This window comes from Centropristis striata, chromosome 19, assembly GCF_030273125.1.
Source record: "Centropristis striata isolate RG_2023a ecotype Rhode Island chromosome 19, C.striata_1.0, whole genome shotgun sequence".
Lineage (NCBI taxonomy): Eukaryota > Metazoa > Chordata > Actinopteri > Perciformes > Serranidae > Centropristis > Centropristis striata.
In genome coordinates, this window is record NC_081535.1 from 20,942,651 (window position 1) to 20,955,686 (window position 13,036).

The following is a 13,036-nucleotide window of genomic DNA, read 5'->3' on the forward strand; positions in this document are numbered from 1 at the left end:
CATAATATCACTTAATATCACCATGAAAAGATTTCATTGAGGTAAACATGTTTAATGAATCTAAATCTTTTTATTATAAGATAGTGTATTTATTGTGGGTGGCAATGTAAAAATCAGGCAGCAGTGAATGCACTGAAAACAGATGTATCTATGTAAACTTTAAAGCAAAGTCTTTCTGATGTTGATGCCACTGAATTGAGATGAGTCATACTATAGTGTAGCATGACAATAAGGAAGTTTTATTCATTGTTTTCTTATTTATATATTATTAATGTATTTTCAAGTGACTTAACCCATTTGTGCCAAAAAACTATAGTTTACATGATAAGGTAAAATAACAAACTTGTTCTGGTTGTCTTTGAATTTGGTACAAACATACTTTGGGACAACTTTGACATTTTTCAAATATATGAAAAATCACACTCCGGCTTCCTCCCACAGTCCAAACACATGCACTTAGGTTTAATTGGTGACTCTAAGTTGCCTGTAGGTGTGAATGAGAGCCCGAGTGCGGATAATTGGTTAAACGATAATGAACGAATGAAGGAAAAATCACAATTTTATCAACAGTCAAAATAAAGATTTTTTGATTTTACATTTTGCTTATTAAATGTCTTCCATGTTTTTTTTAAACTGCATATGCATGTATATGCTTTTGAGATACAGCCATTTATCTATACTCTTTTTAGTTTTTGGGCACATGGGACTATTTTTTTTTTTCTAAATTAAATGGATCCTGTTGCAAATACAATAATAAAATAATTAACTTTATTTGTAGAGCACCTTTCATTCATTCATGAAATGCAGCACAAAGTGCTTTACACTGAACTAATATAAAAATGATGAATGATGAACATATTAAAAGCATTTCATTTATAAAATGGAAGTTAAAAATTCAGATAATAAAAAGTGCATCCGAATGACTTTACAATTATGTGTGTTGGTACTTTTTTTTGCTCTGAAGCCACTGACTAAAGATACAATGCATATGCTTAAAGACTCGGTATAGAGAAATGAAATGACTAGAATTCACATTTGTGCAAAGGCAAGCCACAAGAACCATATCAAATTATATATATATATATAAATTTAGCCTATACTCATTCAGCTGTCACACCCTGTGACTGAGCACACTTACAATAATAACACTCTCAAACAAACCTGGCGATATGAATTTCCAACATTGGTACTGTATTTTTTACTGAATTACAGTGTAGTTGACACCACTCCATCTGTGAATTAAGCTGTTTAAGTAATTCATATGGAATGTGAAAATGAGCTACCCTCCAGCCCTCTATATGAATGATTGATAACATTATTTATATACACTGTATATCATACATTAATATTGAAATCTGCAGCATAATATATACCCCTCCACTGAATAGATATATATTACTGTGGTGCTGTGCTGAACCTGAAACGACACAATGGTTTATTATTAATCCATTTGTTACATAAAATCATTTGTAAATGAGTACCACAGGACTGTGCTAAATTATTACTGATGTTGATAACAGTCAGTCATATTTATTCGTTTGACCTCAGGTTCAAATTTAATATAAGGAGTCAAATTCCGTAGAACTGTCAAGTTAGATTTCCGTGTCAGCTTAAGGAAGTTAAGAAGCATAATCACTGACATCGTTACAGATAACTGGGGCGCTCGTCTGATGGTCTAATGCACCGTGACTGGGGCAAAGCCTGCGAGAGTCTTATGCAACAGCTGATACAAATCCCTTTGTTTCTTTATGTTTAGCTGACAGCTTCATGCAGCACTCTGCAAAACTATGACCTCCGTACAGGCCTCACTGAAATAAAAACATCATCAGGATACAGTATATGCATTGAAGGTGCAGAAGCAGAAGAAACAGTGTCATTGTATGTTACAGTTGCACATAAAAAAAAACTATAATAGAGTTAACATGTTTACTTATAAATGGTCAGCATATCAAATGTAAAGACAATTACTGCCTGTGAAGCCAATGCTGTGTGGGGAAATATCTTTTCCCTCTGTGCTATTGGCTTTTTTGTTGTCCAAAACGCATCACTGAGCCACACCATTACACTGGCATGTTCTGTCATTACCGTGAACAAGTCCACTTAAGTGAGTATTAATCCACACTGCTCTACAAAGTCTTACTGCAGTTCTAACTAAAAACGAACTCCTTGATGTCTGTTTTATGTTGTGACAAAGTTTTAGATTTCAATTTTGCTTTATTTCAGAGAACTAAAAAATCCAACTCAAAACCAAAGCAGACCACAGTAAGTTCACTTTGACTACAATACAGTGTAGCCTTGTATTTCTTCATTGTGTTGAATAGTGAAGACCAATGCAAAAGTGACAGCAGTAGAAAGTAATAAACAGCGACAATCACTGTTTTAATACCTTTTTAACTTTTTTTAACACTAGGCACAAAAAGCACTTGGATGGTCAGATCAAAGTAACAGATTAAGGCTTAAAAAAACAGCAATTATAGACATAGACAAGATATAGACTAATTCTCTATTTGTACATATCTCTATTTCCTTCAAATGTTATATTTCTATTTTGTTTCTATTTCTACTGATCTTTATTTACTTAAGACTTGCATTTGTATTTCATATTGTTGTTTTATCTTTATTTTACTTACAGACTTACTTATTTATATTTATATTCTTACACAGCAGCAATTGTAACAAATGATTCCCCTGGGGATCAATACAGTAATTCTGATTCTGATTCTGAACTTGCTGCAACAGGACATGTACACAGGTCTCCCGGTTCAAAGTCTTTTTTGGTGCCATCCACCTCCCTCCTGCCCCCGATTGTAAACCTGCGCTGCCTTTATCATCATACTACTTCATCACCGGAGCAAAATAAATCGCTGCAGATTAATGTGGTTTGCAGAAAAACATTTTTTCTGCTGCTGGCTGGGTTGAAAATGCGCTATTCAATCATGTTATGTTTGGTAAAAACTACATTGGCCTGCTGTTTTGTGCAATTATTTAACATTGATATATATATATATATATATATTCCATCAAACTGGGTTTGAGGTTATTTACTGTTTCACTATAAAATGTACAACATTCCACTCGGCATGCATTTTGGTCAAAAAACAAAGGGAAAAAAGCAAATCCCATGCTCAAAACAGTTTGTTTAAAATATAATATTATGTATCACAAAATTCTGTATCTGTATCTATAGTTGACAGTTTTAAAAATGCAGAAGAACACTGTAGTTATCGTTAAAGGGCCTTTTAGCTGCTTGTAAAATTTTACTTGGTCGGAGAACTGAGCTTCCTGACATAGATTGCTGCATTGATGAGGGGAAGGCGCTTAAATCTAACAACAACATTTTGGTTTAAAGATGATGATATTTCTGGAATAAGGGAGGAAAATCCCTATAATTCCTAGATGCTGTTGATAAGTGATGATGATACAGTAATGATGATTAAGATGATCACAATGAAGACAATTATGAGGATGAAAATGATGAGGATGAAGATTTTGCCATTGCTCTGCAGGATTTAGCTCTTTGTCTACACTGATGTTAAAAGCAAATATGGCTGCTAGTGCCATCTGGTACCTTATGGTATGTTAGGGGATTAGTCACGCTGAACATAAACTGTCTCAGGGAATTTCCTTTGTCATTTCAACATTAACACAGCCTTCCAACAGCGAGTCCTAAGCTATTTTCCATCTGCATGCATTTCCTCTTCAGGAGCACATTTCCAATTTCCCTTCATCCTCAACCTGGCACTTGGAACGTCAGCACTTCTAATGCATAGACTATTTCACTGGATAACATGGATACTGCACCATCACACACACACACACACACACATAGCTGAGTTAAATGGCTAAATATCTGCTTTTTGCTAATATTTCCTTTGTTTCTCACACAGAGTTCTAAAAAAATAACCTACCATCCATTTTTTCCACGCTCCACTACTTCATAGAATTTCATGATTCACGGTACAGACTAAGAAGAAGAGGAATTTCTGTGTGTGTGTGTTTAGGATTATTGTTTTATGAATATCTTCTCCTTCCTGGGATTTCAATTAAGGATGCAGAATCCATAGCGATTTGATTCAAAGTCAGTCAAGATTTAATGGATTCCTTTTATTAGCTTCCGACAAATTGCCTTTTTAGAGGGAAGAGCATCTGCATTATTCATTTGTGAAAGAGCAAGCATTTATGAGTACATTTAGTTTGGTTAGATGAGCTTAGCGACCAACAGTGGGACTTTGAATGACTCATCACAGAGTAGGATGAAACAGTCACTGTGAGATGAGTCTCAGCTGACCCCCTGACCTCTTGTCTTGGCTGTGTAGGTGATCCAACGCAGGGAGGATGGCTCGGTAAACTTCTTCAGACCATGGGAGTCCTATCGTGAGGGATTTGGCAAGATCACTGGTGAACACTGGCTCGGTAAGTGGCTCGGGTGTGTGACTGTGTAAATGCGTGTGCGTTTATGTCTCGGTGCTGGCGACAGCCAAGGCCGGAGGCAATATGTTTTTCTGGTCTGTCCTACAGTCCCACTTTTGTGAACGCCTGGAGGAAAGTTATTCAAATTTGCCACAATCCACTTAGACTGAAGGTTAACTAGATTTTGGAAGTCAGAGGTTACAGTCACTGTGACCTCACATAATACATTCTTGACCAGAGGGGTGTTGTTAAGCACCAATTTGTGCCTCTTTGCATCAGTTTCTTCTGGAAACATCTTGATTTACATAAAGGAGAGCACAGATGAACACACCAGGTGACAATTCAGAGAGAAACACAGCATAATGCAGTAAATCTCTCAGGCATTCTGTATCGCTGTCGAATGTATATCCTTCTGTACTTACGAGTAGCACCTGAATGCACCATGAAGTCCCCATCAGCACCCCCCGTGCAAAGCAATGCATACCTATAAGTTGAGAGGTGGCTTAATGCTAAATATGAAGCACAGGCACAGCATGGCAAAAGACACTACCATACATGTTCAATTCGCTTCCCATCATTTAGTCACGCAAATAGGGAAACAAACAGAATGTAAAATAAATACATTATTCCCTAGCAGCACTGCTGAGTCATTAACTGTTGGTTAGACCGAAGTGAGGACGCAGCATGCTAAATAATAAACACTAATGTGCATGATTACTTTGTTTGCAGCAATGTACGGCGGTTAGTCATCCAACTCTGCTTAAGAAAATACTGTGCGTGCGCTGTTGTTCAGTTGGTTTTCATGACTTTTTGAATGATTGACATTTTCTCATTGCTCCAGCTGCTCATCCTTAAAGTGAAAAGAGAGAGAGCACACAATGGTTTATTTGAGTTCAGTGGAGCAGACAGCTCTGCAGAGTACTATACAATATATGGCGGTTGTGTTGTGTGACTTTGTGACATTTCAAAGTTCTCATTCAACGCTATAACTCAGGAAGAAGGGGAGATGGTGACCATATTTTACGTTTTGTTGAATACTTAATTGGCGACACTAATTCTGGGTGCATTCCTCGAAACTGATGCTGGGTTGAAAATGTGTGTATTCATGTATTCAATTTCATAGCACCTTTGCAGCAACATAGGTGAAGCGCTGTCATGGCTAAAAAAGACTGGTTGGTGGAAAAGAGTACAACTGTGAAGCATTCATTTTAGTTTGCATATGTGACCTGCAGGCCAAACTCTGTAAAGTAGCTTTTTATATTTATAACCACAGCCCATTAGCAGTAGTTAAATCTTGATTAGACATCATAAAAACACCTATCAACAACACAATGACAGTCACGATGAGATGAAGTCACAAGTACAGAACTCAAAGCAGAAAGAAGAAAGAGACTCAGTCACAGACTGTGAAATATCTAGTCATGGCGAGTGATGGAGCAAGATAAAGAGACACCCAAAGAGAAGCAGACAGAAAGAGATTAGATGACTTTGGCCTTTTATATCATCAAGAATTCAGTAATAAAAACCCACTTCAGTGACAGCGAAAAAGACAACTGCAGCAAATTAAAAGCTGTGTGTAAAGTGCACTTTATGAGAGGTTTCTGTTTAGCACCACAATATCACAACACAAGCCAAAAGACCAGCGATTTGATTACAATATTTCTTTTTTCACGTGACAAACACAACAACAGTATAATTAATTTTTTTTAACCTTACAGCTTTTCAAACGGTCGCCTTCTGCTTATACTTTGTATTTTTCACAGTGTGCTTGTCCAAATCCTTTTATTTCTTGCTGGCAGCATGACACATTAGTCCATGCCTCCCCTCAAATTTGACAGGAAAAGAATGCCAACAAAGAATGAATTCAACTGTGAAATTATCAACTTTTCCGAAGCCAAATTCTTCGTCTTCACACCACTTCTTATTAAATGTACCAGAATATTTTTTCAACTGGGGGTACTCTTCAGCTCCAGCATTGCCATTCTCGTGCCATTCATGCCACACATTTACATCATACGCCAACATGTTAAGAAAAAAAAACTCATGGAGGCATTACTGGGTTTAAAAATAGACAGCCAGTTCTTTCCATCACAGATTGGCCTTTGTAGCTTCTTTTTAATTGGCCTGACATTTGTTCAGGTAGCGGGGGAGCATGAGACACAGCCTGAAACCAAGTTTCTCACATCAGGTGTTAAGTATGAAAATCAACAACCAGAAAAATATGCATACGACTGTGAATATAGGACATGTGACTTGAGCTGTTGAGCGTTTCATTTCAGCTGTTGCCCACACATAAATCCTACATACAGTACTACAAATATGTAAGTATATTTACTAATGAGTATGTGTGATTTCCCTGGTGGTCCCTGTTTGGTTGACACCACACGCTGAGAATAACTGGATCTGGGGCAGAAAATGTTACACCCAAGGAATTTGCGAGGTTCTGCAATTTTCTGTTCAGTTTGGCAGCTTAAAGATCAACTATTTTGGTTAAAATTAGCTTGGATGTGTTCACAGACTGCCTGCCTGGTTTGTTATAGTGTTAATGTTTTTATTATATTTGTCAATATTCATTTTCTATGGATAATAATTACTTGGTTTTACCAACCTGGCAACGCTACAGCTTGAAGGCTACTTGACCAGGCTTGCCAGCACGTCAAGACCAAATAACTTTAGCAGCAATGCCAATGACAGACGATACAAGATTACAAGGAAAACTTCAGTACTGTCCAACATAGTCCTGAATTCAGGTACATTTAAAGAACCTTAAAGGTGATTGTCTCTGTGCCCCTTACACCACCAGAATGTTAATAACATCCAAAACACAAGTTTCTTTCAAAGTGGTTTGCAGTGACAGGGAACTAGACTAGACTAAATAGTTGGGCTACTATTGCTTAAAAATACAAAACGGCCAAAGTGGAAACTGTTTCCATCTAGTGGAAAAGTAAAGCCATGACACTGCGATCATTTCACCACAATTATCCACAATCTATAGTCGTGAACTATAAAGAAAGAATTCAGTAAAAAGCCTCTTTTAATGAGAAACCGTGCTTTGTTCTTGAGTGTTGCATTTCTGAAACATTAGCCACCATTCATGTACTCACTCTTTTAGTCCTGATCCGAGAACCCTCAGGGCTACTCCTGCTGACCACACATCGTACATACTGTGGCTGCACTGTGATTCGTGCAATCTGATCTCACAAAATTACATTAAATGAACATAACTTCTCATAAACACGTACAGTTTGCAGTTGTAAAAAAGGCTGCAGTTTCTGTGAATTTAGGCCACAAACCACTGATCTACACTCAAAAAAATGATTCAAGCCCTTCTTAGATGTGACACATTAATGTATTGTTTGTCTAATGAAAATATATCAATTAAAATAAAATCAAAAGTACCTTAAGAAGTGTAACCTAAAATGTATTAATTTACTCCCCTGTCCTTCCTTTCAACCCAAAAAGAATGACTTTCAGTTTTCCAATTCTATGTTTTTAGGTTGAACGAACACAATTTCTTTATTTTAGCTCTCCTTGACATAAATGAGTTGAGGTAACTCAATTTAAATACAATACATACATGTTTTTAATTTGAGTTTGACCAAATGTAAAAAAGTGAGCTACATTAACTCAAATACATTATATTGAATCGATGCACTTGTTTTGAGTTTGGACTACATATATTTGTTGGATGGAAATTCTGCCCACAATTTAATTGATTTTATCCAATGAGTTATTTTTTTGAGTGTAGGTTAAGGGCAAAACACTTCCTGGTAAGGCATTATAAAAGACAGTTAAATGTAAATAAATGTACCTAAATTCCAGAAGTGAAGTAGTAAGGAGGGTGAAGTGAGCCACGTAAGTTACTTTAAAAACATAAGTTAAAAAAGAAAACATAATTCACAAAGCCGTGAGGAAGTTATTTTAAAAAATGGAAGTTTCTCCTGGGTGAAAGTCCACTGTTTGTTCGACCCATCCGACCCGAGTGTGGCTAACAGAAACAGTGGCGTTGTGAGTGAGGAAACAACACTGTGAAGCTGGTCGGACGCCCACCAGAGATGATTCACTACATCATAGTTAATGTGAAAACAACTTCTAAACTTCATAAAACCTGTCATTAACAAAGAAAGTTCATTGCCCATTCAGCATCATGGGGAAAACATTGGGATAGTAAGCTGTTTTATATTCTTATGAGTGCATTACTGATCACCAAATCTGGTCTGCTTACACAAACAAAAACACCCGTCCCAACAGTCCCAAAAGCGCTAAGCATTTGCAGAAATGTTGTTTCCTGAGGAAATTTGGATTGAGCAGCAGTGTTAATGAGCTATCACCATGGATCGTCTGTGTGTGTGTCTTTAAACCCTCTCATCACAGTTTGTACTAGATAAAACTGGTGGAGGAAGTGGAGCTTGAAAAAGTCTATTTCTGTAAAAACACACTCTCATGGTCAAGGTTATGGACGTTCCATACCACAGCTGAAATACTCTCCCATCAGCACTCTTGATTAAAGCACATTCCACACACACATACACACACTTTAGAATCAGTAATATGAACAGTAATATGGTTCTCTGGGGAGCTCAGTTTGCAGGCATGCTAAATACGGCCCATCACATGCTGTATTTTTGTTTTTTTAAGGATGAAAGCCAAGGCAGGATACATTATGTTTTAAGGGTTGTTCGTTCATCCATTTCTTATGTACGTAATTTCTCAGGGACGCCTGGAGGAAATTTCTTCAATGTCCACTTGGACTCATAGATGAACTGATATGATTTTGGAAGTCAAAGGTCACTGTGACCTCACAAAATACGTTTTTTTGGCCACATGCTTCATTTAAACATGCTCCCACAACAGACAGAGACATTATACATAAACGTAAGAATTGAGGCATTAAATTAGGCAGATAAAAATAATTGCATTTCTTACTTGGTATCTTTAAATATACACGGTCGCCCATAAAGTTGGAATAATTTTGTGGTTTCACTTTCATTGTAATATGTTGGAAGAGATTGATTAATAAAGTTTTGAGAAGCTATACACTTTTATGTCAAGAATAAATCACATTGTTACAATGATTTCATGGGAAGATGTAAAAAATATATTTTATTCCAACTTTATGGGTGACCCTGCATAAACATATTATGTACATATATTAACATACACATATGGATATACATATCTACTCACTGGTTCATTTTAATGCCTGGTACAACTAAAGGTACATTTGTTTGGACAAATATAATGATAACAACAAAAATAGCTCTTAAGATTTTAATTTAAGAGGTGATATCTAGCCACTTTCCATGGTTTTCTTGATAATGATTTTGGTTATTATCAAGAAAACCATGGAAAATGGCTAGATACAAAAAAGATGCAGGAGCATAAGGTAATAATACAGAAATAATAAACAAATAAGAAAAACTAAAATGAAAAAAAAAAACAATTTAATGATGTTCATCCATTTCTTATGATGAATGATGAAGTCAATATACATTTTTAATAGGAGTCAATATACATTTTTAATAGGAAAAATTGTCGATTACCCAGAGAGGTCAACTCCACTGTGACGTCTTTATGTTCCGCATAAACAGTTTCACCCTGTTATTCAACGCCATAACTGCAACAATTGTAGACAATTGTTGAGATGTGACAGCTGCTGGCTGGGTCAGACCGGGGCCGCCAGAGTTAAGTGTGAATGATATATTAGTAATGTCATTCTTAATCGTTCACTGGGCAGTACACAGTGTATACTGATTGAGTATGAAGTAGGCAGAACATCAGTATGCATCTTCGAACACAGTCTTTATTCTACATGGACTAATCTGCGCCACCTACAGGAAAGGAAAGTAACAGATGCTGCAAATGTAACACTTGTGCCACCTGCAGGCAAAGAGTGGTACAACAGCCGCTGAGTTTGTTTTTTTAAATTCTACTTATATTTTACACTTGAAATATTGATTCAAGTTCAAATGAATTAATGAATAGACCAGACTATATCAGGCACTTGTTCATCACACGTTTGAGCGATTAATAATTAACAATATCTAAATAGGTTGGACTGCGGGTCGGCAGAAACATTTGGGACTGCAGCTGTAATTATATAATATGAGGGGGGCTGCATTAGTTTAGGGTTCTTTCCACCTTGTGTCCTTGCTAGACATAAAAATGCTTGTATATACTGTATAGTATTTGCAGAGGTTATACGAATTAATGGAGATCTAGGTCTCTTTGCTGACCTGAGGCCATTACAGAGTGCAGCCCATAATAAAAAATGTGGTTAGAGTGCCAGCTAGATCTCCCTATGGTACGCTGGAGGAACATGGTGGGAATATGGAAAGCTCAGGATTTAGCAGGCTGAATTTCAATGAGCCAGCAGGCTACTTTGAACCTTTCACAGTACCCTTGCTCATTCAGAGTGTGCTGTTGTCTCGTCACCCCCATCATCGATTACCCTCAGGGCAAAAATGAAAAATGGATCCGTGCTTGCCTGCAGCCTATAGAAAGAAATTCATTGCAGTTACCTCCGCCAGACAAATATTGCTCACTAATGCCACCCGCCACTTCAGAAGATCTGTACATTTCTCATTATCTTAATACGCTGCTCGATTCATTTAGGTTTTTCGCTCCATGTATTGAATATCTAATAATATGATAGTAACAGCAATAATAGTCCTCCGAAGAGGAGTCAAAATGAGAAAATGAAGAGTAAGAGAGCCAGCCAGACTTAACAAATCATGCATTCTGCGGTTCTTTTTCAAAGTGGCCTTCACTACATTTAATAGTTCCTGCGAGACGTGTGTGCAGGATGACGTAATCACACTTGTGAGAACATTTCAGCACGTTTGGTACTACACACACACACACACACACACACACACACACAATGATCTAAACCCAATTTAGCACCAATTTTTCCTGGGAAAACCAAATCGGATATCTGTTCATTTGGCAGTTTGGTAGCTTCTAGGTGTGGAATAATTGATAAAATCTTCCCCACTTGGAAAGAGATTCATACTACATATTTTATGACAGAACTGCTGTGGTAGTGTATTACTTCAGCTGCATCCCAAGTCATGATTTCATGCCTCCTCTCTGCCTGATCCTCGATTCTCCGGCTTGTGACCTGAAAATCCATCTCAGTGCTCCGTCTTGAAGGATGTCCCAAATCCTAAAATACATATCAAGGATCGAGGAGTTATAAGTGAGGATACACCAGTGAGTCCATTGTGGAAGACCTTTCAGCACCCATGACATGTTTTTTATTGAGAAGGTTTTAAGTCATCAATTTCAAACCACCAGGGAGACTAAAGGTTGGAATAAAATTAGATTTTTTTTTTCAAAAAGTTGAGTAAATATTTTTTTAAATGTATAAAACATTTTGTTCGTACATTCAGATATATAGAGTAGAGGAATTGTTTGATTTGGACAGTCTGCTCTGTAAAGAAAAAAAAGTTCTAATAATGTGGATTGTGAGTGTATAATTTAGGCAAAATAATAAGTAAATTATTTAAACAGATCTTAAACAGAGACACTCATGATGTATAAGAGATGTGAGCACTCCACAAACAGAACTGCTCTATTTGTATATATTGTATTAGTTATTTAACATGATTAAATGCACAATCAAACTTTAGCCCTCCGCAGCTTGTGTTATGCCTCGTGAGGCGATGTTCTAACTGCATTACTGAATGACTTTTCACCTTGATATTACTTCTAACATCAAATATTATATCAACAAGAAAGTGCTCTGCAATCTGCACTAATGAGCTGTATTTCATGTTGTCATATAGTAGTTCAGAGAGAAAATATGAATCTGTCTACTTTGTGTTAGATGTATTTTAGTGTGTATAATATATATCACTCAACCATATGTGGAAATATATATATATATATATATATATATATATATATATATATATACATATATATATAAATGACACTCTTTATTTCAATTATAATTTTCATAGAAAAATTGTAGTGCTTCACACATTACACATTATGCCACGCTGTCAACTTGATTAAAAGTAAATAAATATGTTGTCATGAACACTGTTCTGCCCAGCTGACAGAGACAATAAAATACAGTGGTAGGCTGTAACAAAACAATGGACAGCTGATGCGGCTGTGCACCACATTATATTTAATTGACATCGGCTCTGAGGCAAGAATGTCTCATTTTGTTAAATGCCTGTTTCCGAAACTAAGATTTATGAGAGGAGGAGAGCAATCAGAGATGCACAGTGCGACTTGGGAAGCAGCTTTGACACTGTGAAGTTGTAATGATGGTGGTATAGTTTTTTAGTCAGAGATAATGAAGTATTCCTTCTCAATCATCACTTACTAGAAGTGTGATTTTTTAAATTGTTTTTCATTTTGTTATGTCCAGGACCTGTGTGTCCCCGTTTGGGTGCAAAGCTGCAAAAATAGCAGACAAAGTGCAGAAAAATTGCATAAATAATGAGACAGAACACAAAGCACACAAAGTTCATTCTCAAGTAAGAGTGAAGCTGTGGTTTGTTTTCACTTCTGTTGAGCTGACTGAAACTTTAAATGTTGTTGTTACAAACAGTAGGCTACAAAGATTGCAGACAAAGTGCAGAAAAATACATCTAAAGTGAGGCGAAAC

The 13,036-nt window shown here is 36.6% G+C and overlaps 1 protein-coding gene across 2 annotated transcripts in view; it reads left to right on the forward strand.

Annotated features, from left to right (window-relative positions):
* Window positions 1-13,036, forward strand: part of fibcd1b (fibrinogen C domain containing 1b) — a 141,664-nt gene that overhangs the window by 87,095 nt on the left and 41,533 nt on the right. For both annotated transcript variants that reach the window (XM_059358165.1, XM_059358166.1), the window contains one exon: window positions 4,317-4,413. In XM_059358165.1, coding sequence (XP_059214148.1) covers window positions 4,317-4,413 — 97 coding nt within the window. The remainder of the gene's footprint in view (window positions 1-4,316; window positions 4,414-13,036) is intronic.